Source organism: Macrosteles quadrilineatus, unplaced genomic scaffold, assembly GCF_028750875.1.
Source record: "Macrosteles quadrilineatus isolate MER2022 unplaced genomic scaffold, UCM_ALF_1.0 Scaffold_4__1_contigs__length_99947679, whole genome shotgun sequence".
Lineage (NCBI taxonomy): Eukaryota > Metazoa > Arthropoda > Insecta > Hemiptera > Cicadellidae > Macrosteles > Macrosteles quadrilineatus.
In genome coordinates this window covers 58,519,449-58,544,348 of record NW_026542597.1, presented here as the reverse complement: position 1 = coordinate 58,544,348, position 24,900 = coordinate 58,519,449, and the positions used below count along the sequence as shown (strand labels likewise).

The 24,900-nt window shown below is 35.3% G+C and overlaps 2 protein-coding genes across 2 annotated transcripts in view; one reads left to right on the top strand and one right to left on the bottom strand.

Annotated features, from left to right (window-relative positions):
- Window positions 1–86: 86 nt before the first annotated feature.
- LOC128992583 (retinal homeobox protein Rax-like) lies at window positions 87–16,910 on the bottom strand. The gene is made up of 5 exons (XM_054416231.1): window positions 16,243–16,910; window positions 12,629–12,719; window positions 2,439–2,638; window positions 1,106–1,339; window positions 87–485 (listed from the first exon to the last, which is right to left on the bottom strand). Exons 1-5 carry the CDS (start codon window positions 16,490–16,492, stop codon window positions 154–156), a joined length of 1,107 nt encoding a protein of 368 aa, XP_054272206.1. The 5' UTR covers window positions 16,493–16,910; the 3' UTR covers window positions 87–153.
- The window catches only part of LOC128992950 (uncharacterized protein K02A2.6-like), a 34,125-nt gene continuing 25,727 nt past the window's right edge, over window positions 16,503–24,900 (top strand). The window contains exons 1-2 of the mRNA XM_054416696.1: window positions 16,503–16,691; window positions 16,941–17,039. Of these exons, the coding sequence (XP_054272671.1) occupies window positions 16,503–16,691; window positions 16,941–17,039 (288 nt within the window). The remainder of the gene's footprint in view (window positions 16,692–16,940; window positions 17,040–24,900) is intronic.

The window sequence follows — 24,900 nt, the reverse complement described above, 5'->3', positions numbered from 1 at the left end:
AGGTCCATTTCTCGGGTTCTGATTTTTTAGGACAGCCAATATGAAACAGCACTTTGAAATACACGATCTATTGACACTCAGTACAGCAAGGTGAATGTGGAATGGAGTGTAGTGCTAGTACTTGCCCCGGGACGGACATAGACCGCGTTCTAGTCAGTTCATGAACGGAGGCAACGTCCCGTAACTCTGCGACTCCGGTTCTATCTTCACTCTACACTCTCCCTTGTCCACATTGTACCCTCCGATGTTGGTGGTGTCCTTCACCTCACCCAAGCCCGGGTCCTGGGTGTCCGGGTGGTACTGCGGGTGCGGGTGCGGGTGTGGGTGGTGGTGGTGCTCTCCTTCCACATACTCATGCTTGGGCTCCATCTCCAGAGGATGGGGGTAGTGTGGTGGAGAATCCTCGCCTCCACCCATCATGAACTCCTGGTGATGTCTCATGTTGGGGAACATCCCTACAGAGTTGAAGTTTCCATGTTGGGCTCCTGAAAGCAATGTGAAGTTAAGTGAAGGTCTTGGTTCGGTTTTTGTAAAGTTTTCATTTTTTACTTTCATGCTTTGGCGTTAAGATAGAATGTTGGAGGAAATTTTACAAAGAGGAAATCAAAATCTTTAAGTAGTTAGATGAGGGTAATCGGTGACAAGCTCTGTAGCATGCTGCCGATGTGGTTAGAGCAAAAGTTTTGTCTTCTAGCCAAGTATCTTTCTTTCAACACAAAAATCATGAAAATCCGTCAAGTGGTTTATTCAGAATCGTGAAATAAAAAAAAAACCCTGTCACGTTTTAATATTATCGATGGATGATGATGATGATACGTAATTTGATCGTAAAACAATTGGTATTAGAATGCTATAATTCCAAGAAATGCTGTTGAATTTTCTGTTGTTTAATCTCTATAACGATATAACGTAATTTCGTAGTACAAGGTAATTGATTCACGCATCTAATTTTAAGAAATGGTTACCATGCCATACTGTACTTGTTATTTACCGCATGAAATATAGCCTACCAAAGAATGGTTAAAACCATGCTTAGCAAAATGTACTTGTAATAAAGGCTAGGAGAGGCCTCTTCTCAGTATATGAACACACAGTCTGCACTCACCCATGATCGGATAGTTGTTGGAGTACACAGGCCCAGGGGAGTTGCAGCTGGGGGCAGGATGGTAGTTGTAGTCATTGAGGATGTCCATCTGAGCTAGCTGGTAGGAGGGAGGGTAGCCCCAGGGGTCCGGGGTGCTAGTAGGCACAGAGGGAGGGTTACTGGCCGGAGAGTTGAAGGGACTCAAGGGTGTGAAGCTGTTGGAGCCAATAGACGAACTGGGGGATCCAGGAACTCCTGTAGGAATACGTCAAGTTTTGAAACCTATTTCCATTTTCTTAACTAAACACTTGTGAATTGTAAACTATATTATCACAACTACGTTGCCATCTCATCAGGTGCTTTTTGGGTTCAATATCCCCTAGTCTATAAAAGTAATACTTCTTGCCAATGTCCAAGTTACTAATCATCAGGAAAATTAAAATCCCTAATTAGTTAGATGAGGGTCATCGGTCATCATGTGAAATCCCTGAACAGAAAGTAGATTCGGTGTTCTCTGGGCACGATCAAAGGTAAGGTACGGTTTCATTAAATGCCATTCACATGGTTAATCTAGATTACTAGCTTAAACTTAAAATGCGATATTATATTGATAAATTCAGTATGCAGGGCTTTGTATTTCATAAAAAATTACAAATTATAAAAGTAATTTTGAAAATAATTGTTAGTGCACCCAAAATTTAATACAGCAAACAAAACTACAAACGACTACTTTAACTCAACCCCTTTGAACATAAAAGTTACTTCAAATTAATTAATTTCAAACAAATACTGGGGTTTCCAAACCTATTTGTATTCTACCAAAGAAGAACAGGACGTTGCGTAACTTAAAAAGATGATCAAATTACTATTTAGATTGTTATATAACAAATAATTTTAATTTCTTTCTTTTTTGCATAACGTACAATTTATTGTTTTTAGTTTACTTTGAATGTCTGTTTAAAGCACAGATAAGAGGATCCTTTACTGTTTATATCAGTAACCATCGTGGATTGGCGAAGGAGAAAATACATTCAATTTATGCTCTCTCCTTACATTGTGGATAATCCTGTTAACGTTATCAGAATTGTGTTTGTAAAAATCACTAATGTTTTAAAGGGAAATCTGCCAAACCCCTAAATATTTGTGATATAACGGGAGTTACCTGTGCTTTCTCACGCCAATTACCTAGTCCAATATGCTAACCATAAGGCTAGTAACATAATCTACCTATTTACCTAAGTCTTGTGTTGGACCCAATTTACTATTAATCTCATTTTACTACGTTTTTCTCTTCTGCATAACTACTTTTTTCACAAGCAGTTTTCTTTACCAAGCAGCACCCCCTTTTTCTCACCTGTACTTGGTAGATATCCCGTCTTCCTGGGTGGCTCGCGTTTTCGCCATTTAGCTCTCCTGTTCTGGAACCACACTTGGACTCTGGATTCGCTCAGGTTCAGCTTGAGGGCGAGTTCCTCCCGAGCGAACACGTCGGGGTACGGTGCTCTCTCGAACGCTCGCTCCAACTCCTCCAGCTGATAAGCCGTGAACGTGGTTCTGCAACAGGTATATGAATATTATAAAACATCTGACTAGTTACGGTCAAGGAAGATGGAATCAAGAATTGAAGTAAGGACTGTTAGTTTCGATTGAAATAAAATATTAAACATACTTTATATGGAATAACAATTTAGAGCGTGGATTTGCGTTGCAAATACCAGTGTGGGATGTGTGTGTGTGTATACACTATTTTATTGAATGATCTATTTATAAACCTGCTAAACCTCCACTGAAGAGTCGAAACTGGAAACTTGTTTTCAAACAAGAACTTATCATGAAACACACACCAATATTGGCTGCTGTTTTTGCAGTAAATAAAGTATATTTATGTTACAAAGTCAGGCTAGGCCTACCCCTAGAACCAGCCACACTAAAATTTCTTCCCCGGAGTGCTCAGGAGCTGAGAAAAATCCAGGGGTCGATACGAAGTTGTCACGGCTTTGACTGATCAATTTATTTAATTCATTCGAAGGCTCAGAGCTCTAGAAGTGCTCGGGAAATCCTGCAGACGCTCAGTTGGAGCTTTATCATCCGGTGTCCGGACAGTTGCGGACACGGACAATTGGGGACATGTCTTAAAAGCGGACAATTGCGGACACTAGGGATTAATGCTACCTGACAAGGGTTTGACAGGTGTCTACAAATATTTAACTGCTGGACAACTGCGGACACATGTTCTGGAAAGAGTCTGATTTCCACATAAAGAACAGATACATACATATATGATTTTAAGACTGATTTCCATCACCCTTTACACACTAACCTAACCTAACCTAATCTTAGTTACCTTAGGTTAGGTTAGTGTGTAAAGTGTGATGGAAATCAGTCCTAAAATCATATATCATGTATGTATCTGTTCTTTAGGTGGAAATCAGACTCTTTCCAAAACATGTGTCCGTAGTTGTCCGGCAGTGAAATATTTGTAGATACCTGTCAAACCCTTGTCGGGTAGCATTAATCCCTAGTGTCCGCAATTGTCCGCTTTTAAGACGTGTCCCCAATTGTCCGTGTCCGCAACTGTCCGGTATTCATATCATCCTCACCTTCGTTAAAGTGGTTTTGGTAAATGTTGCCTAACTTTTATACTGACTCTGTAAGGTCGACGAGTATTCAATCTTAGCCAATATGATATAAATACTCGTATTAAACTTTAAACTATTTGGCTAAAGGCGTTGGTAAATAATATAAAATATAATCTATAAGTATAAAAGAGGATGTTTGTATATATATATATTTGGCAGTGATAAACTCATACACCGCTGAACCGATTGCCACGAAACTTCGTACATACGTGTAGAATTTCATGGAATAGGTTTATACACCATCAATTTCGTGATCCATCCAATCGGCTCCGCCCTAGTGGCTCTGGAGTTTCCCATGTTAACCTTATGAGAAATGGAATTAATGAATCTTAACAGCTGTTTCAATTAAACAAGTTGGTTCTGTTCTATGATGTTCAATAGCATTAAAGTTACAAGGATTACCAACAGGGTGCAGCACTATTATTTCTTTTACATTTATGACAACAGCTAATTTGCAACCAAAAGGTGAGTGAGCATAGCGAACGAACCTCAACCTGGAGGCGAGTTAGCGTAGTGAACGAGCTAACCTGAAGGCAAGTGAGCGTAGCGAACGAGCTAACCTGAAGGCAAGTGAGCGCAGCGAACGAGCTCCAACCTAAAGGTGAGTGAGCGTAGCGAACGAACTTCAACCAGGACGTGATTGAGCCATGCGAACGAGATCATCTTGAAAATTAAGAAGTTAAACGGGGCAAAGCCCGCGGGTTACAGCTAGTATAATGTAAAAAGAAATTCCTACAGAGTCGTCGGGGCCTATAATAAGTCATCGTGGACCTGTTTCCCTACCTTTTCGTAGCATTTTAGGATTGCAGGTAGGTAATTCATTAAGATAATGTCAACCATGTAAATCATTGGATAGTGTACCTCTTAAATACCGTGATAGTTTCCAAATGTCCTGTAATACTTTCTCTGTTTGATCAAAGGTTTTCACCTGAGTTGTTTTTCCTTTGCGCTGTATTTAGATCGTATATTAGTCTGCTAACGACCTAAATGATTCTTTCTTTACATCCACGTTTTTATCTCGTAACCATCATGGCAACTCATAAGGCTTATGCTAAAAACATTATGTTGGTTTTAAATTGTGCAGACATTATCAAATTTATATTTGTTTGTTTAATAACATGAACACTGTTTTTCAAAATAACCCTGGAAAGTTTGGATAAATATGTTCAGCCGTTATTGAGTTAATTCATTACATAGTTGACATTACGGTCCGGTCTCAAAGAGCTTCGTTCGCTCAAATGTTGGTATCAGTATTAGTATCAGTATCAGGAGTGTCAGTAAGTTTTTTTCTTCTATTAGTAAATCATAAAATTAATTAAAAATTAAATTACTTAATAAATTTACATTAACCCACGTATAGGAAAATCTAGTTTTTCTTAAAGCCGGGGAGCTCCTGAAATTAATAATTTTATTCAAAATATACTTATTAGTTAAATTGGTTGGTTAGTACAAATTATTAAGGCAGATTTTTTCCTTGAAGAACAATTTATTTATTGATGAAAGCAAACCTGAATACAAAACTAACCTCAGTACCCTTCTGTGGTGACCCTTTTAAATTGCATATATCTTTTTTGGTTGTCAACACTCAAAGTAAGGGTTAACTTTTTATCTTGAAAATCAAATTTTGCCTCGAAGGTCCTATGAATAAAATGTGGATCGGGACGTCTACCAATGTAATAGATTTCCATTTCACGCTTCTTACGACGTAGGACGAGCGTTTGTTGTTCCACTTCCACTTGAGTAAATTCAATACTTGGATCATCACGAGGAGTTATTATGTCAGCCAGAAAAAATGTGTCAGTTTTAGTATGTCCGCCAAGTGGTTCTGGAATACGGTAGTAAGTGTTAAGACAAAGTTTTCCATTTTCATTGGCCAGCCATAACACGATCGTCTTTGTAATATGTTTCAGGAGCACCCCTCTTCCATACACGCCAATAGATTTCAAGACTCTTTCGTATACCTCAAATTGTTTTAGATCCTGAATGAAGTATTTCACGTCCAGGAATTCTTTTAGTGTTTCCCCTTGCGTTTCAGTCCATATAGCGGTGACCGTTGGAACCACAAACGCCAACAAGAAGACGCCCAGCATGGCGATGTTACTTGATTATGTATTAATTAAACACTTATCCGAAAACAACCGATCACTTGCTTGCACCTAACAAAGTTTGTAACTGAAACACTGGCAACGGTCGTACTAATGATCAACGTTATTCTGTGAACTTACTTTTACCGCGTTCAAACAGTTTTCGAAAAATTCAGTAGAGAAACTAAAATATCAGAAGAGTAACTTCGATGATTATTACACCATCATTTACATGTCATGTCTAAAATTAATGAGGTTGTGGCGTAGCTGGTGTAATTTGTGTCATCTGCGATTGATGTCATTTGCGCCACTGCTCGAAAGTTGTCTTGTTTTCCGTTCGGTTTTCGAAAAACAGCAATTTGACAAGTTTTTTTCAAACGGTAAGCTGTACATCTCTGCATATACTTGAGTTAGGACTTAAAACTTTTCGCTTTCCAGACTTTACATCCGGCCGGTACGCGTCGCTCACCTTCTCAGTTATTTTGTGTGTTTTTTTGTATGTTAAACGTCAGTGTTCATTGTTTAATGTTCGTGTTACGTGTTTATTAGTTTTTTAAAAAACGATGACGACCTTCAAATGAAGTGATAACTTATATCCTTGGGAGCCTGAAGATGACTCCACGGAGTTGAAACCGGTTGCAACATAAGCAACGAATTGGATTACTTAAATGCAGGTATTTAAACCACTTTAAGTATTATACAGTAATCCGGAGGCTAACATCCATCAATATGAAAATTTTTGCTTTGCTAAAAATATACCATTAGAGAGCCCTTACATAAGATAAGAATATTACTGTATGCAAAACAGTTATCAACAACGGTTTTCTGTAATTTCTAGACTATTTTACGCACGTACGTTATGGAATGACGTCTTAGATAACGTCAATTTAGCATTGCTCAAGCTTTATAAAGCTAGCTTATGAAAATGTTTGCTATGGCGGGATTCTAAAATTGGCTGACTGTTATGCGTATTGGCAATATATTTTTCTCCAAAAGAAAACCCCAAACAAATTTGTGTCAATAAAAGCCCAGCCAAAGGGTTTATTAGGCTACAAGGTACATTATGTGGGGAGAACCAAAAAATATATAATTGCCTGATTTGCGTTGCCTATTTTTTTTTAATTGAAACAAAAACTTGCATCTTTGAATATCCACGTGGACATTCCCTTGACAGTATTTGGCATAAATAACTATCTATTTGGAGTGCCTCAAACCATAATGGGTTCCATACTGTTTTCAATATTCATAAAAACGTTTTTCTACACTAAGAAGGCCAAGGTCATGTGATATAGGCAAAAACCCCGGAGCATCATAAAATGCGCTTAGGCTGGGCGCACACTTATGTGGTCGGTATAATACTTAGGTAACAAGTTTGATCATGTGTGTGTAGATATAGGTATCTATCTGAATATATAAAAGGCAAAGCCCTCACTGACTGACACACTCACTCACTCACTCATCACTAATTCTCCCACTTCCCATTTACCTAGGAGGCTGAAATTCGGTACACTGATTCTTTGGGCATTAAATAGGAAAACTAAGTAGTTTTTATTCTGATCGGGCTTTCGGGCTCTGCCCCAGTGGCTCTGGAGTTTCCCATGTTAACCTCGTATATATATAAGGCAAAGTCCTCACTGACTGACTGACTGACTGACTCACTCACTCACTCACTCACTCATCACTAATTCTCTTACTTCACATTTACCTAGGAGGCTGAAATTTGGTACACTGATTCTTTATGCATTAAATAGGAAAACAAAGCTGTTTTTATTCTGATCGGACTCTCGGGCTCCGCCCCAGTGGCTCTGGAGTTTCCCATGTTAACCTTCATATTTACTCATATTTAAATGGAACTAGCTGTACCCACGGGCTTTGCCCCGTTTAACTTCATAAGTATTCGCATGGCTCAATCAAGTCCCGGTTGAAGTTCGTTCGCTACGCTCACTCACCTTTAGGTTGGAGCTCGTTCGCTGCGCTCACTTGTTTTCAGGTTAGCTCGTTCGCTACGCTAACTCGCCTCCAGGTTGATGTTCGTTCGCTACGCTCACTCACCTTTTGATTGCAAATTAGCTGTTGTCATACATTTTAAAAGTCATCCCTTTTATTGTTTATAATACTTTGATAAAGGTTTTTATGTTTTAATATTTAACATTGGAGAATTTAAACGTTGTTAAGTGCACAGGTGTGCTGCGATTGGGGTTTAATACATTTTGACTTATTCAAAAGTAAAATAGTTTTCTGTGCTGCACTCTGTAGAAACACTGTGGCACTATTTCAAATCATGACTAATGCTAATACAGAATGTTGTAATTATTCAAACCTACAAAACAGTTGGTAAAAGTAAACATCTGCTTTTAAATTATATTTATTTGTAAACATTGTAGATCAAAAAGTCTGACATTGGCCCACTTAAAACCCTCTGGGGCAGAGCCCTTTTGATAGATCTGCACCAAACTTCACTCGAACCATCCTTGAAGGGAACCGGAGTTTTGCCAACGGGTGTCAGGTAGATGGGGGGGATGCCTTCGGCCACCTCTTGGTGCGGAGATTTGCCAACGAACGGTGGTGGTGGGAGAAAGAGTGTGACGGAGGGAAGGAGAGCGATTGTCAGGGTTGTCTACGCTTGGCAGTTATGCGCTTGTCGCAGTGGGTTAGGTTAGATTAGGTTAGGTTAGGTTAAAAATTCAATACATATCCTTTCACAGTCAGAAGTGCATAACTCCATTACTTTCAACACAGTCAGCATCCTGCCTGGTTTGTCCACCCCTAGCGGAAGCCACCCTCACGGTCACGTGTAATCTCTCTCTCTCCTCCTCCCCCTCTCGCGCAACCCGCAACCGTTGGCAAAACTCCGCAGTATGTGGAATTCATGGATGGGGACCCTTTCTACCTGATACCCGTTGGCAAAACTCCTACACTCATCCTTGAACGATGCTTAATAATGCCTGAAAGTTTCATTACAATCTGTCGAGCGGTTTCGGAGTCCATAACGTATATACATACACACACACACACACACATACATAGTTCCTCTTTTATAGATATAGACTAGCTGTACCCACGGGCTTTGCCCCGTTTAACTTCATAAGTATTCGCATGGCTCAGTCACGTCCCGGTTGAAGTTCGTTCGCTACGCTCACTCACCTTCAGGTTGGAAATCGTTCGCTGCGCTCACTTGTTTTCAGGTTAGCTCGTTCGCTACGCTTACTCGCCTCCAGGTTGATGTTCGTTCGCTACACTCACTCACCTTTTGGTTGCAAATTAGCTGTTGTCATACATTTAAAAAAGTCATTCTTTTATTGTTTATAATTCAGTACTATAACGGTTTTTATGTTTTAATATTTAACATTGGAGAATTTAAACGTTGTTAAGTGCACAGGTGTGCTGCGATTGGGGTTTAATACATTTGGACTTATTTAAAAGTAAAATAGTTTTCTGTGCTGCAATCTGTAGAAACACTGTGGCAGTGGCACTACTTCAATTAATGACTAATGCTAATACAGAATGTTGTAGTTATTCAAACATACAAAACAGTTGGTGAAAGTAAACATCTGCTTTTAAATTATATTTATTTGTAAACATTCTAGATCAAAAAGTCTGACATTGGCCCACTTAAAACCCTCTAGGGCAGAGCCCTTTTGACGGATCTGCACCAAACTTCACTCGAACCATCCTTGAAAGATGCTTAATAATGCCTGAAAGTTTCATAACAATCTATCGAGCGGTTTCGGAGTCCATAACGTATATACACATATATATACATACATAGTTCCTCTTTTATAGATATAGATTAATGAATCTTAACAGCTGTTTCAACTAAACAAGTTGGTTCTGTTCTATGATGTTCAATAGCATTAAAGTTACAAGGATCACCAACAGGGTGCAGCACTATTATTTCTTTTACATTTATGACAACAGCTAATTTGCAACCAAAAGGTGAGTGAGCGTAGCGAACGAACTTCAACCAGGACGTGATTGAGCCATGCGAACGAGCTCACTTATGAAGTTAAACCATAGATAAAACATACTCCCTTAGTAGATTTCTCATCCTTATGGAACAGCTGAAGACAATTTTATTGTTAGTTCCTGTACGGTTTATGCAGAGGTCGTGTTTTGTTTACAATTTGTTTCCTGTTATTACAGCCATTTAAAACTCGTTTAACCAAATAATACGATCTAATCATAAACAATAACTTGTCCCCTAGTTATATAACCAAACAGTAAAGCACAAATCAAGAAATTAACCCTAAAATAATAGAAACAAAGTTTCGTCGACACTAGCGCCCATGTGTCACGTACATGAACTAGACACGAAAAACGTGCTTCAAAATTTACAATGGGATGAGAAGTCTACTTGTGTTGGTTAGTCTATGGTTAAACGGGGCAAAGCCCGCGGGTACAGCTAGTAGTGTATATAGGTATAGTGTAGATATTGAGTGCATAATTATTTAAAGAATAATACAGTTAAATGGGAAGTTTGCTCTTACTAATTAATATTATTGATACTTATTAGATTAGTATTAATGGATTGGATTGAAGTAAACTGGACACTACGAAATTAGATTAGGATTAGTTCTGAGTATGACAAAAGTAACGAGAACAGTTTATTAATTGTACACAAAAATGTGGAGTTGGATTAAATAGTCAAAATAAGAGTTCCATAATTTTCCATTTCAAATAATACATTCAATAAAGATGGATTTATTATTGAATTTAAATACCAGGGATTTAAGTTGGATTCACTGTGTGAAGATGGTGAACGATTAAAAATTTTCAAATTTCCTCTATATGTATGACGAACTATCCATTTAGTCATGTACGAGAGCTTAAAATCAGTATTCTGCCTTTTAAAGATAATTGACTTAAAAGGTACTGCCTTTATTTATCAACATAATCCAAAACATATTTTGATTTCTATTTTTTCTGAATTAATTTTATTAACGTACTAAACGTGTAGTAATATCTAACTAAACACTATAAATTGCTCATATTTCCATTATTCTTCGTTAACAGATGGATTAGAGCTTAAACTATTTTTAAAGTCAAACCCCAAATTGTTTTTCTCTTTATCCCTGAAATCGAAGAGTCACCATAAGCATACACACAAAAAGGTAGACGACAAATTTACAAAAATGTATTAAAATTGAGGTTGGGTTTTTGGACGCAAAATGTCAAACTTATAAGGATGTTAGTAGTTAGTTAAGGGTTTAACTTGAAATGAAAGAAGTGATGCTAGACCCTAATGCTACCCAGTCCAATTCATCTTGACACAATAGACTTCGCACAATAGAAGCTCACGCCTGTGATGGGTTTTGTTGGTCTGTTTCATCTTATTAAAACATTACTGATGAAATGCAAGTGGAAATTAAAACAATTAATAGAATATTGCTTTAGAAGATATTCTAACTGTTTTTATCGTTGCAGGTAAGCTCAGCAGACTGGTGAACCGATTGTAAGTTACAACGATAGTTCTTAAGAAATAAAATTATAGTGTTAGCGAATATCTATCTTCTATATTATTAATACGCTTATTATACACATTCAATACATTGTTTTGAACCATGGTAAAGCAACCTATTTAAGCAGTTAGCTATGCACAGCCATGCATAACAATTTTAATCAGTCTATATACACGTGCTTCTTAGACACGGATGTTTTTGTGATTAGCTGTGAACACATTCCTCCGTAAATGATTCAAATTGATAAAAAATCTTACGTTTTATGAGGAAAAGTAAAATATTAGGGCTGATCTATTTAAAAATTCTAGTGGGGAAAACTCACCTCAAACTCAATTAAACTGAAATGATTAAAATCGGTGGAAACACTATTGGAGTTGTGGTAACAAAAATACCTCTATTGTAATGATATAAGCATATAATTCCGCTGTAACAAAATTGATGGCTTTTAAGCTCATAAATAAGGTATACGATACGTTATATATTTGATCTAGTTTTATTTTCAAAATAATTGTGATCTTTATATATTTTACTTAAACGGACACAACGCCATTACGGTGTATAACGGACTATTTCCGCAAGCTAATAATAAAAACCGCACTTCGAAAAAATATATAGGTATATATAACGATAAACAGTACCCAATTAAATGTAGAACTTATATATAAAAAAAAAGAAAAAAAAAGGGGTGAAACATTGAAAAGTAACAGTCTGAAACGTGTTTGAAACTTTCAAAAGCCACCCACATATTACTAACCCTTGGTCACGTGTTAGCCAAACCACACATCGGTCAGCCCGTATGTCGGACATTTAAATTCAATTACCTCCATGATGCAGTTTATTAAATGCCAATGTTTTTGTAGCCAACTGACGGTCCAGTACGCATGACTGCTTGGCACCCCAGCGCACGCGCCCCTACCATATGGGGGTAGAGATGCGATCTGGCGGATATTGTCGGAATTATCATCACTTTATCTAAAGTGTTCTTTAACATGTTCTTTAAAATGCCCACCAGGTGGTGCTAGTTACACCTTCGGTATAGAGGATATTTAAATACCACCACATGACGTCATACTTTTGGTAGTTTGCATATGAGTGGATAGGGGTTGTTTGTGGGATGTAGAGAGTTTTTAATAGTTTGATTTCACAACATGAATAGTTTCGGGACTATTGTTGGCTTTTTGTGCAGTAGACATACGTTCTATCAACCTACGAAAAATATTTCATTCAAATTATAAACACCAAACGGAAATGTTTGTAAAAATATTTTTAAAAACGTGTTTGTATTCCTCATTCTAAACCTTACATAACTTGTGTAGTCTAATACATAAATGTTTCAATTCCAATCCAAATTATTTTACGCACCTTGTCTTTTTCTTTTTAACGCCGTTGTTGTCACCCTTTTTACTCTTTGATTCAGATTTCTTTGGTGGTGGCGGATCCGTTGTTCCTGAAACTAATAATAATCAATTAATAAAAATTAAAAAAATAAAACATGGGTGATAAAAATTACTTTTTTGCTGTAAAAAAACGTTCACAACAATAGAAATTATGCCACATGATAAATTTGATAATTTGACTTTGACAAGCTTCAGGAACTTCTGTTGTATGTATACTATTACATAGACAATCATAACTGTAATTATGATTTGGCATTTTATTTTTAATTGGTGTGTTTCCATAAGCTTTTTTGGTTAAAAGTAATATTTAATAGTTAAAGGGAATAAGATTTATATAGATTTACAAAATTATCTTGAATTTTATTTAAAGGAAGTAGATGTCAACTCTGAAGAGTATTGCGAAATACCCCCCAAGCCCAAGTCCTATGTTCTGTGTGTTTTATTGACAACTAGTAAGAGTTTTGACGCAGTCTATCGGACAGTATCGGTCAAGGATAAAGAAGTATTACAAGTAAGTTATCAGATAAATCAAACTATGAATGTAACTATATCAAATTGTTAAATATCAACCCCTAACTACAGCCATGTATATATCCTACATGGTTCGATGAAAATCGAGATATTTAATCCAAAACCTAAACATTAACAATAAAAACTTAATTGTGTTAAACATTAAAATAATTATTTACTGCAATAAATAAAAAAAAACCATTGTTAAAACAAACAAAAAACAATAAAACCTAGTCCTACATTTTTAATTAAGCTTGACTCATCAAATACAATAATACTAGTGTACCTGTTGCTCGAAATCGAGCAATTGTCAAGTACCGGTATTATACAGAAGTTATTTCAAAACTACAGTAATAACAGTCATAATTTTCGATGAGTATAAAAAACTGGCAAAAATTATTCATCTTCACAAGTAATTGTGTACCTGGATTCCTTACTGTGAGACCAGGCCTCTCCTCTACACTTCTCATAAGTATAAGATTTCCTATTAATTGTCTCCTCCTCCTGTTTTCAACATTTCTTCTTTAAGTTCAAGAAATTTTCTGTTCTTACAACAAAACGGATTAACTGTTTAGATTTTGTTTATAACCTCCTAAATATTACAAACATCAATATTTACGCCCCAAAAAGCTGGTGAGTTTAATTTTATATACAGCTGGTTTTGTTTTTTAATTTGTTTTCAATGTAATTTATTATGGAGAAAATGCGACCTTTGAGAGCGTCTCGTGCCCTTAAGGGTAAGAGATTTTAAATTCTAAAACCTTTATGCAAAACTACGAATTGAAACGAATTATTTGACACCTCAAACGTTAAAATCAGTCCAGAAATAACGGAGGAGTTTTGTTCACAAAAAGAGCCCTCACGTATTAATATAAGAGATGCACAATAATTTGCACAGAAATGTCTGTGTGATGCCACCAATTTAACTAACAACCAAAATTAAATGCATATAACATGAATAAAATTTTTTAATAAGGTATTTTAATTTTTTATAACAGGAATGTCAACGCCAATTTTTGGGTGTCAACAAACATTTATTTTTACATTATTTATGTAATAAAATATATGATTAAGGTAAGCTCAGAAAAAGTCGATTGTCGATTAACGATTTACCAATTTGATTTAACAGTTGTAAATATGATATACCATGAAAACTGACACTCTGTTAGGAGAAACCACGAATTACCTTTAACAGTAATATATACCAATGCATATTTTTTATTGTGGTGAGAATTATTTCTGAGTAAAGAAATGAACAAAATATGTATTCCGTCTACAACATTGGTTGTATGATTATTTCCAAAGGCTCCAATGGTTTTAAAATCCAAAATAAATTCCTAAACGATGTTGTCAATGATTTTTTAACTTAATTCGATTGATAATATATTATACCTTAGCATCATTGGTCATAATAAACAGGCTGTTGCTACAGAGAGTGTTTAATGTTAAGGGGGCACTCCACCCAAAAACTGGCCTAAAGGCAAATTAAAAAAAAAAAAAATTTATTGTTTTATTTTTTTCTCTGGTTTTCCCAGAACACATTGGTGTGCAATATGTAGTAGTATATATTCTATGATTTGTAAGTACAAATGATCTGTAAAACTTTGGTTAAACCAACAGAATTGTGTTTCCTTTCGTTTCCGGGGCGATTACCGAAAGTTTGATTTTCACATGTTTTAAAATACGGGAACGGATGTAACTCAGGTTCTATGTGAGATAATCTAATAATCTTTTTTTTATTTTGAAGGTTATAGTGTATTCTACAAACTGTAGCATGGATTTACACAAATTCAGTTTTTAAATATTTGTAATTTAATTATGAAACAATATTTTTGAAAAAAAAATTGTTTTTCAAATTGTTTGATAATTTTTTTACATTTATAAGTAGTGGATTAAAATTTCCATGCTACAATTTGTGCACACACATGTGCTCTACAAAATAAAATTTACAAAATCAAGATATCTCATACCTACCTTAAGATACATCCGTTCCAGTAAACATCGATCTTTTCAGTAAAATCGACCCCCCCTGTGGGGGGGGGATCATGAAAAGGGGGTAACCCCATATTTTCTTTTTATTTTGATAGCTTAAACTAATGTGTAAAATAATAAAATGTTTCATACATAAATAAAAGATATATTTTAATTAATTACAAATGTCTATTACTCTGAGTTAAGTTAACAATTATTTATTTTTGCTAGAACACCTATATCTGTTGTTTCACGTCCAAAATATAAAGAATCACAAAATCGACATACTTCATTCCTTAGTACTAGGTTCAAAAGAGGGGTATTTACTGAATTATCCATGGATAAGGACAGTTGAAATGGGTGAAAACGATTATTTCTCATCATATCATATCCCTATTACAGTATTTGCATTGCGTGCGTGATCTCTTCAAGGCACCTTATAAAAATTACAAATAATACAATTACAAACAAACTGTAATGATAACACCATTTTTGTATCAAAACTGTATGCATTTTGTTTTTAAGTCAATAATGTAACTTGAAAAAGTTAATATGATTGACAACATAATTCAGTACAAACTCTGAAATTATAAAAACCTATAGGACGAAGGGCTTTCACGTGATATCATCCGAACCCGCAAAAGGCACATCTAGAGGATAAGAGCTTTCAATTGATATCCAACATGCCTATGAAAATAAATATTTAGGGGTCGATTTCCTGAATACAAAAAAACAACAAATTATTTTAGGCCTAATGTTGGATATTGTTTATTTCAATTAATTAACTAAACATATTCTTGTCATATTCATATCATATTTGGATTGTGATCTCGGAGAATAATTTATGTGTAGGTCTAGTAAGTATGTCTGAATCCGTAATGTTTTACAATATATTCAATGTAAATTGATTCTTAACCGTTGGAAAATAAAATAAAATTGAATTTAATTTTAAAACCCAATGCCTTTGTGCACTGACTTCAGTGAGAAAACGTTCTGTAACGTAATATACATTCCTAATGTATTTATGTGTTGGTTCAAGTGTTGTTCAATATGGTTTGTTTGTAATCCAATAAGCTAAGCACTGTACAGTTCACCCACCTTGCGGTATCATGTTGGCGTTGTCCTGCAGCTCGTGTTCCTTGCGCTGCTGCTGAGTCGAGGGGTGTTGGAACATGACGGTAATGTCGTGGTGATGTTGGTCCGGAGGAACCTCGTGTCCCAGCCCCAACATCACCTGGATGCTGTGGACGTTCCTGGAGTCCGACTTGCACAGGATGGTCGAGGTGCCGGGGAGCTGCCCTCCGGTGAAGTCGGAGAACAGCGAGTCGTCGAAGCCCGAGCCCTCCATCACATCCAGGATGGGCTTGAAGAAGTCGGAAATGGTGCCGGTGTCGGACGACGTGTTGGAGCCGAGGATGACCAGATGGTGGAGAAACTCGAGGAAGAACCTCCAGAAGACACGGCGGAATCCGCGGGAAAATATCACCAAGACATACGAGTCGACAAGTCTAATTGGACGAGAAGGAAACACGCTTCAATTAAACGGCGTATAAAATAAACCGATCGGGATTAAATAATACGACTAATCAAATTCCTGCTAACAGGCTGGCTCAAATTGAGTTAGACCCAATTCAGCTAACTACGTTCAATAAGCTATATTGTCACAATTGTGGTTCCTCTAACTCAGTCTAGAGCGGGACTAACCGCGAGAAGCACGTTACCTACACTAGCAGTACCTTCCGCATCGGGAATTTATATATTAATAATATTTTTTGCCGGTCTCGATGTGTGTGCAGGAGTGGTTGTTGCGCGGGGAGAGGAGTGAGGACCAATGGGAGCGAGGGGCGGAGCCTCGTCAGCCAATGGCGGTGGAGAGGGGTGATGACGTAGACACGGTGAGGATTGCAACACGTTGTTTACAAAAATGTTTTTCAAAAAAGTTTGTATAAGTGGAAGAAACAATTTTTTTTAATATAAGAAAAGTTAAAGTTGTACCCAAACTTTTGAAGCTAATGGGTAAGATTATTTCAAGAAAGATAAACAAACAATTATTTTTGAGCTAATTATGATAAAATATTAATTACGTCAACAGAATAACATGTAAACAATACCAAAAATAAATCACGGTTCCAAGATGTCATACACCACATAATTATCGAGGGTAATTTGATAATTTGGTAGTTATAGGCTATAGGAAAAATTAAAAAAAAATCAGCGAAGTTATATAATTGAAATGCTTCTTTTATACGCTTAAAAAGTATTATTTACTTTAAACCTGCCCAAAATTTGTAAAATGTTTAGGCTCAAAAATTCTAGAAGCCAATAGTTTGGCCCAATGAAACATCTTTGGGATCACGATTATTTTTGTCGAATGTACCGGGTGTCCCACGAAGAGGTCCATATCTTTCAATTGATATGACAGACGTATAGAGCGCGCTCCAGGCTTGAAATTCAACAGTCAAGACTAACACGTATGTAAAGGTGTTGCCATCGAGTCTCAATTAATTCTGACTGATCCAAACAAAATGTCAGGAAAAAAACCAAATCAGCAATCTTACTTTAAGGGTAAACCTACTTTTTATCCCGCCATTTTGTTCTTATGTGTCAGAATAAACTGATACTCAGGGGTATTTCTTTTACATATGTTATGACGGTTGAGTTTCAGGTTTGTAGAGTGTTCGGTGCGTCTAATATACTAATTAAAAAATAGGGACCTCTTCGTGGGCACCCGGTATGTTACATCATACTTTATTAGTGAAAAAACCAGTAACATTAAATAACAACAAACACATAACCTGTATTGTTGTATTGTTAGCTGTAAAAATATTCTATGCTTACAAAATAAAATTGGTCTAACATAAACCAAGCCAAATTGATTATGAGTAAAAAAAAACTGTTTAATACCAGTTGATATATTTTGTACTTCACTGAAAAAAAAAACAAAACGGTATAGAAATTCAGAAAAAAAGTAGACGATCATTTAAATTTGTTTAAATTAGGTTTATGTATTTGTACTCACCAGTTGATATTATAGCTGTGTAGTATAAGTAGTTGTTATGGTAAATGTATAAGTTGTACCTCAGAGTAATAAAACGTTGTACAAACAAACGTAAACGACTGCTAAGCGTTACACTTTTATATTTATCTTGGTGGAATGTAAAAATTGTATAGGTTTTTGACCGCTTTCCCTAAAAGCGTTTGAAAGTTGACTTAATTTTAAAAAAATTACTGGCATCAGCAATAAAATATTCGTTTCAATGAAAAATAAACTTCAAACCACTGAACTAAAGAGCAAACTGAAAATCATAAGCTTGGAGAGGAAAGATATATCGTAGCACAGACTCAAGCATTTTAAGTTTCTCTTAGTTTGTTCACATTGGCTTACAAAATAGTCAAATGTCACGCTGCAAGTAAAATATGTCCTCATTACAGGTGAAAATGTATAAAACTACATGATTGAAAACATAAGATAAAACTATTACTGCCTCTAGGTGTGCTTTAATCCAAATATGAGTGGAAGAGTGGTGACTGGAGTGAGATGCATTGAGTAGCTTTGTTTCTTAATAAGACCAACCGTTTCTTGAACCTGGATTAATAAATAAAAGCCTAACAATAAAAATAAGAGCTGGTTCAGTTTTAAATCATAAAAAAAGTGTCTAACTTTTCTCAGGATCGAACCAGAATGTTTTTAGGCGAGCTCTGTATCCACTAAGCCACCCAGCAAATTACAGTATTTTAAAATAGTTATTCACATGAAAACAGAGAGTATTAAATAGTCCACTGTAAACCTTACCTAATATTGTACTGTATCCAACTACTAACACAACAATACACTATCTATCGCTACATCAACATTACCCAAGCTAACTAACAATAGCAATCAAAACTTAGCCCTGAACGCTCACCATAGGATTGCGCCTTCATTGAATAGGGTAGTCAATATAGGTACAGCGCTCATGTTGCGTCCAACATAATGCGGTTAAGTAGATTAAATAGCAGCATTGTTTTGTTATATTATAGCTTTCCTGGCCAAAGATTCACCTTGATTTTGCTGATCGATTGTTTTAACTGTATTGCCATACCAAATTCTTACCTTTGTTATTGCTTTTTTCACAATTATTTTGTACTTCATTGTTAAATTATTGTTTTCCTAGTCAAGATTATATTTCCTTTACCAATGTTGCTCTGCTCCTGCCATAGATTTAAGTTATGTGTTAAGTTTTCTGTTAAAATGCATGTTGTCACCACATAGGCTTCTTGAATCCACATTGTAAATTGGTGATCTTGCCGATGGAATAAATAAATAAATAAATAACAGCAAAAGGTAAGTAAAACAAGTTCTACAACTTCTACACGAGATAAGCATTGTAATCGTGATAACTACATACACTTTAAAATATTTTTGAATCTCTTGCGAGGATTTGCATTAATTTCATTCATTAGAAACTGCTTTAGCCTGACTCATCATCGATGGTAGTTTAAATACAATCTTCCAAGCAAGCAGTGAACAATCTGCACTGCACACTACTGTACCATGTGTTAAACATACTTTGTTACAGTTGTGTATCAGCTGAAGACAAAGGTTAGATGAATCTGGTTTATAGCGAGAATGTTTGTGCACCATCCGTTCACTGATATTAACAACATTTAAACTATTTTAACTTAATTTATTATTTTTAATTTGTAATGTATGGTCTTCTAGTACCATACCTAAAGAATAAAGCACACATCGTTGAATTTACCCTAAAAGAAAAGATAAAAATGTGGTCGACATCAGCGCACTCAAATGCCACCAATGTGAAGTCTACTTCCATCATTCTCAGTTAATTATACTACTTAAACGTTTTGGCATTGATATAGGCCTACAAAATAAACGAATGGATGTTGGATCGTAAAGAGACAGAACATAATTCCATTCGTCTGTTGTGTGGAATGTCTGATTATAATCGCAATGATTGTTGTTTGGTGAATATTCTTGACGTATTACTCAGTGATCACAAAGTGAGTGAAGCTGGTGTTTGACCTTTGGATATGTTTCTTTGAAAAGGAGATCTTTTTATTTTAGACACAATAAAAGCCCTGACTGATTTTTGTACAACCCCCTAAATCTCTCCTCGCAGTTCGAAGAAAATTATTAAATGATGTATAAATAGAGATAATATTGTTAATATATTCAGGGATTAAAGTGTGAAAAATTACAAACATTCTTGGCAGTAAAATTAAATGTTTTTAGAAATATGATTAATTTTTTTGTGCGCCGTTTTAAGCGAAGCAGTGTTTATCACAACTCCACTATAACATACTAAATTCTAAACAAAATCGTTTAAGCTGGTAAAAAAACCAATTTCCGTTATTTTACTGGGGTTTGAAAGTTGCCATAAAAAATCCAATTACAAAAATTGGACAAACTCCTGGAGATAACAAAGATTAGTACCCACATACCAAATTTCATCAGTAAAGGATACTTTCCATGCCATCAAGAGGATCTCATCATTTAATACTTAATTTTATTTTATATAACTGTTGTTAACATTTATTTTCCAACAGAATTTGGAATATTGTGTTCATTGCAGTTATAAAGTTAGTGTAGGCATTAAAGCTAAAATATTAATGATGCTAACATTTTAATTTATTTTTCATCAATACATCAATATATAGCATTATATAAGATGACCAAAAATACCAGAGTTTACTTTCCTTTCATAAAAGCCTATGTCGACATTCTAAATTTCATAAGCGAGTCAATGCTTGTCAACAAGTTAAGGGACGAGCGAGCTGCAATGAAATAATCCATCACTTAATGCCAGGTGATCGAGGGTGTCATTCCAGTCACTTAAATCACTAACACATATTTAATACAAAATAGACCTAATAATTCAAACAACATTTCATTACGAAGTCGCCAATCAAACGAAAACTATAAAGCACTTACAGGTTTATCAAACACATAGACGGTTTACCCCAGCATGATCCCCTCTTGAATTACAAAACACCGAAGTCACTTATGCGCCGCGGTATGACAGGGTGCCCGTATGGTCCAGCTGACGCACGCCCCGCACGTCTCGCACGCGTTCTCACACGCAGCGGCGCCCGCATCACCAGTAGCTGCAATCTCAGGCCAGGACAAAGCCACTCCAGTTTACCCCAGTTCTAAAGGTTTTCACAAATACCGGGTAATTTGGTGTTTTAGCGCTGCAGGAAACCGATCTAAAAGATAAGTTTCCGTAAATGCGGGCAGAGGTGAGTGGGTTCACGTAGGTAACATACCACGGGGGTTTTGGGGTAACGGAAAAATTATGAGATATTGTGAAGATACGAATTAAAGTACCTACTGGGAACGCAGCAACATTGAAGTGGGTAAGGCTAAGTACTGATCTATGTTACCAAGTACTTAGTAATGTTGGATGCATTGCACGACGTCCAATGCTTAAGTAAAACCCCTTTTCTTCATAATTAAAGCCCGAGGACTTTTATTACAGGAATTGGTGAAAGGGGGCGTCTACACAAAAAAATACTTTATTTTGACACATCGTTTGTAAAAATCCGTCCTTTATTAACGGAGAAGTAGTGTTTCGTAGAAATCGCCTTCACGTATTATATATAAGGATTTTTTTAAATACACAAGTTGTATTTCAAATATACAAAAAATAAGAAAGGTGCCAAAAGAGTAGAATATTTTTGCTCCTGTACGCTAATGTAAATGAGAAACTTGTTTCGCTTTTTAAAGCAGGGCAAAGGGTTTAAAATTAACTAGGATTGCTCTTTCATAGCAGTGAAAGTCAATTGAGCGAACGGATCGTGTTTCATGGTTTTTAATAAAACAATAAATGAAAGCACTTGTTATAGATACATACAACAAATCTATACTATTATATAAAAATCTAGTGATGTCTGTCTGTATGTTTGTTACTAACAGGCGCATAAACTACTGAACTGACTGGTATTAAATTATACAAAAATATAGCTACCGTACCAAGGACCTTTATAGGACTATTCACACTTCGATACTGACCGTGGGCTTTGCCCCTTTGGCTTTAAAAGTTTTGAGGTGAGGATTTTAAAACTAAATATTGATTGGTCTCCATGACTGCCATGAGAACACATATAATGTTTGCAATTTGCTATGCCACCCAAATGTAAACAAACTGAACTGTCAAACCACATTAATTCACAATTCCACAGCTGGTTTATAAATAGGCATATAATATTCTCTACAATCATCTGACATGTTTATTTATTCTTATATTTGATGGTTCATTGATTATTGATTTTATGAAATAAGTAACATTGTATATCTGTTACTGTATCTAACCCTAATTAATTATTTAAAATTTCGCCAATGTGAATAACTATATTTAACGATTTTGGTGTAAAAAATAGTGAAATTATGAAGTTCACATTTACAATTAACATTTGTTTAGAGTAGGGCACACACCTTAAAAATTGAAGATTTTTTAGAAGATTGAATATTTTGAGAGAAATATTGTTCACACCATTTGCCTTTTTACAATTTTTTAAATCATAAATTCATATTAATACTTATAGATTAGTTGTCTATATTACCAATCTATATTATAACTTTTGACACTTCCTGTTGTAAATTATTGTTTGTCTATGCTTGGTTTTATCATTTAAAAGTTAGTAAAAGCTTTGAGTTTGTTTTTCTTTTATTTTTTGAAAATGTTTTTTTATGTAATTAGTAAGTTAAAAGTTTTTGATAGGTACATTTATTGGAATTGAATCTTATTTTACACTGTTTTGCATTTCAGATTTCAAAAAGCACCATTTAAACATACATCAACCCCGGACGAAGAACGGGTACTCTACTAGTTCAGTTTGTATCAGGACTTTCAACATCCATTACAAGTTTTATAATTAAAGATGTGCACATTACATACACATCCTTTGTATCGGTATTTTTTCTTTGTTTGCTTGATAATGTCATCTGGTGAACCAACTTTTCTGGTTGAACCCGACCAATCAACGTTTTCTCAATCTTGGCCAGATTTGGCAAATCAGGCAGAAATAATCTTGCATGGATCCATATGATTAACGGATGTAATTTGTTAAAGATTTTTCTGCTTTGGGGTCTGTACGTTTCGTGCGCTTGTTGCTCGTCTTCATTTTCTACAATTATAAGGCAGTTTTTGAGAATGCATTCTTAAATTTTCCTTAATTTATGCGTTCTTGTAAAAACTACTTTAGGCACTTAATTGGGCAATTCTATACCCAAGTCGTTGTCAACCAAGATTTATAGAGTAAAAGTAGATTATTCTTTTACTCAATTTCTTTTTCAATTTCAAATTCATTTTTCATGTTTATTTTTGAGCCTATTTTAATTTATGAAGGGATTCTGCACTTCTACAGGAAAATATCTTTCATTTGGTACCAACCGCATGTAATTCGGTTAAGTTGTATGGTCAGACCAGCTGTCATAAGTTTTGCAACAGTTTTTTTTATTAAAGTTGTTTGTTTAACCGTCATTTACTTCTATATTATCTTTGATATCGAACACATGCGGTTTTAGTCGACATTGGCACACTCAAACGTTTCCACAATAAATTTCATAATAGTCATAGTTTAATTGCACTTTTTCAAGCAAATAAAAATACCTCATATTCATAATTAATAGCCTATTTAGATACAATAAATATTGGTTTAGTGATGCCTAGTTATTTAAAACTGCTGATTGATATAGTTGTTTTAATTCCCAATCACTTTAGATAAATATTATTTGTTGCATCCCAATTCAGATAATCATGATCAGTGGTAGTTTCTAAATGTCGTGTAATACTTTCTTTGTACTGTATTATTTTATCAGTGGTCATCATCCAAATAATTATCCTTTGTACTCAAATTAGGTCGTGCATTGCCTTGATTTTAAACATATGCTATGTTTCTTGGTTTTGTTTACATTTACGTCGTTATTTAATGTAAACTTATTGCATAAGGTCAATGTTAAAATTTAAATAAGTTGAGTTACTTTTAAATTGTATTAATATGCATTATCAATAATTGAAACTGTTTCGTCTTAAACCTTCCAAACATTTGTCGAAACAACCTTGATAAGTTTGGCTAAAATATGTTCTGCCGTTATTGAGGGATAGTGTTAGAAAGTTTGAATTGAAGTCGTTTCCAAAGAGCTCCGCTCAGTTAAATATAGAATTATAATAATTATTGGCACCAATAATTTGTAATACATTATTTAAAAGACATCCATTTTGAGGGATTATAATTGACTAGGCCTAAACATCAGTTTTTTTAATCACTCAAACTGGATGTCTTGTAAATAATTTATTACAAATTATTGGTGCCAAGAAACGTTGAATTAAATACCTTGCTTCTGTTATCATAATGTCTTAAGCTCAAAATGTTCTGGGATAGCTTAGCCTTTTGACACCACAAAAGGTGATTTCATAAAAATTAATTTGAATAGGTAAGCTCTGCACGTTAAATATCGTCAAAGAGATCTGATTTGTGTTTTTTATGATTTCCCAGCATCCATATACTAAAAACTTGTAGGGATTCTTGATAATAATGCATATTAATTGAAACCATGAGCTTTGCTAAAACGCACGTCAGCTTATTAATCAGGAACCAAATCTTACCATGCCTTGGGTGATTTAATATTTTGAAATCATTTTGGATATACAGTAAAACCAAAAGTGGACGCTTTGTGCATAGAACGTTGGAGGTGTCTCATCCGTAAAACGTTTGCCGTTTTACAACCTTTTTAGTTTAAGTGCTGTCCGAAAT

What these genes read in the sequence shown, in the direction of transcription:
- LOC128992583 (XM_054416231.1), bottom strand. Translation starts at nt 16,492, where the DNA reads ATGGAGGGCTCGGGCTTCGACGACTCGCTGTTCTCCGACTTCACCGGA. An exon ending in CGCCAACATGATACCGCAAG is followed by an intron (nt 12,720 to 16,242) that starts GTGGGTGAACTG and finishes GATTATTATTAG; the next exon opens with TTTCAGGAACAACGGATCCG. An exon ending in GGGATATCTACCAAGTACAG is followed by an intron (nt 1,340 to 2,438) that starts GTGAGAAAAAGG and finishes GTATTCCTACAG; the next exon opens with GAGTTCCTGGATCCCCCAGT.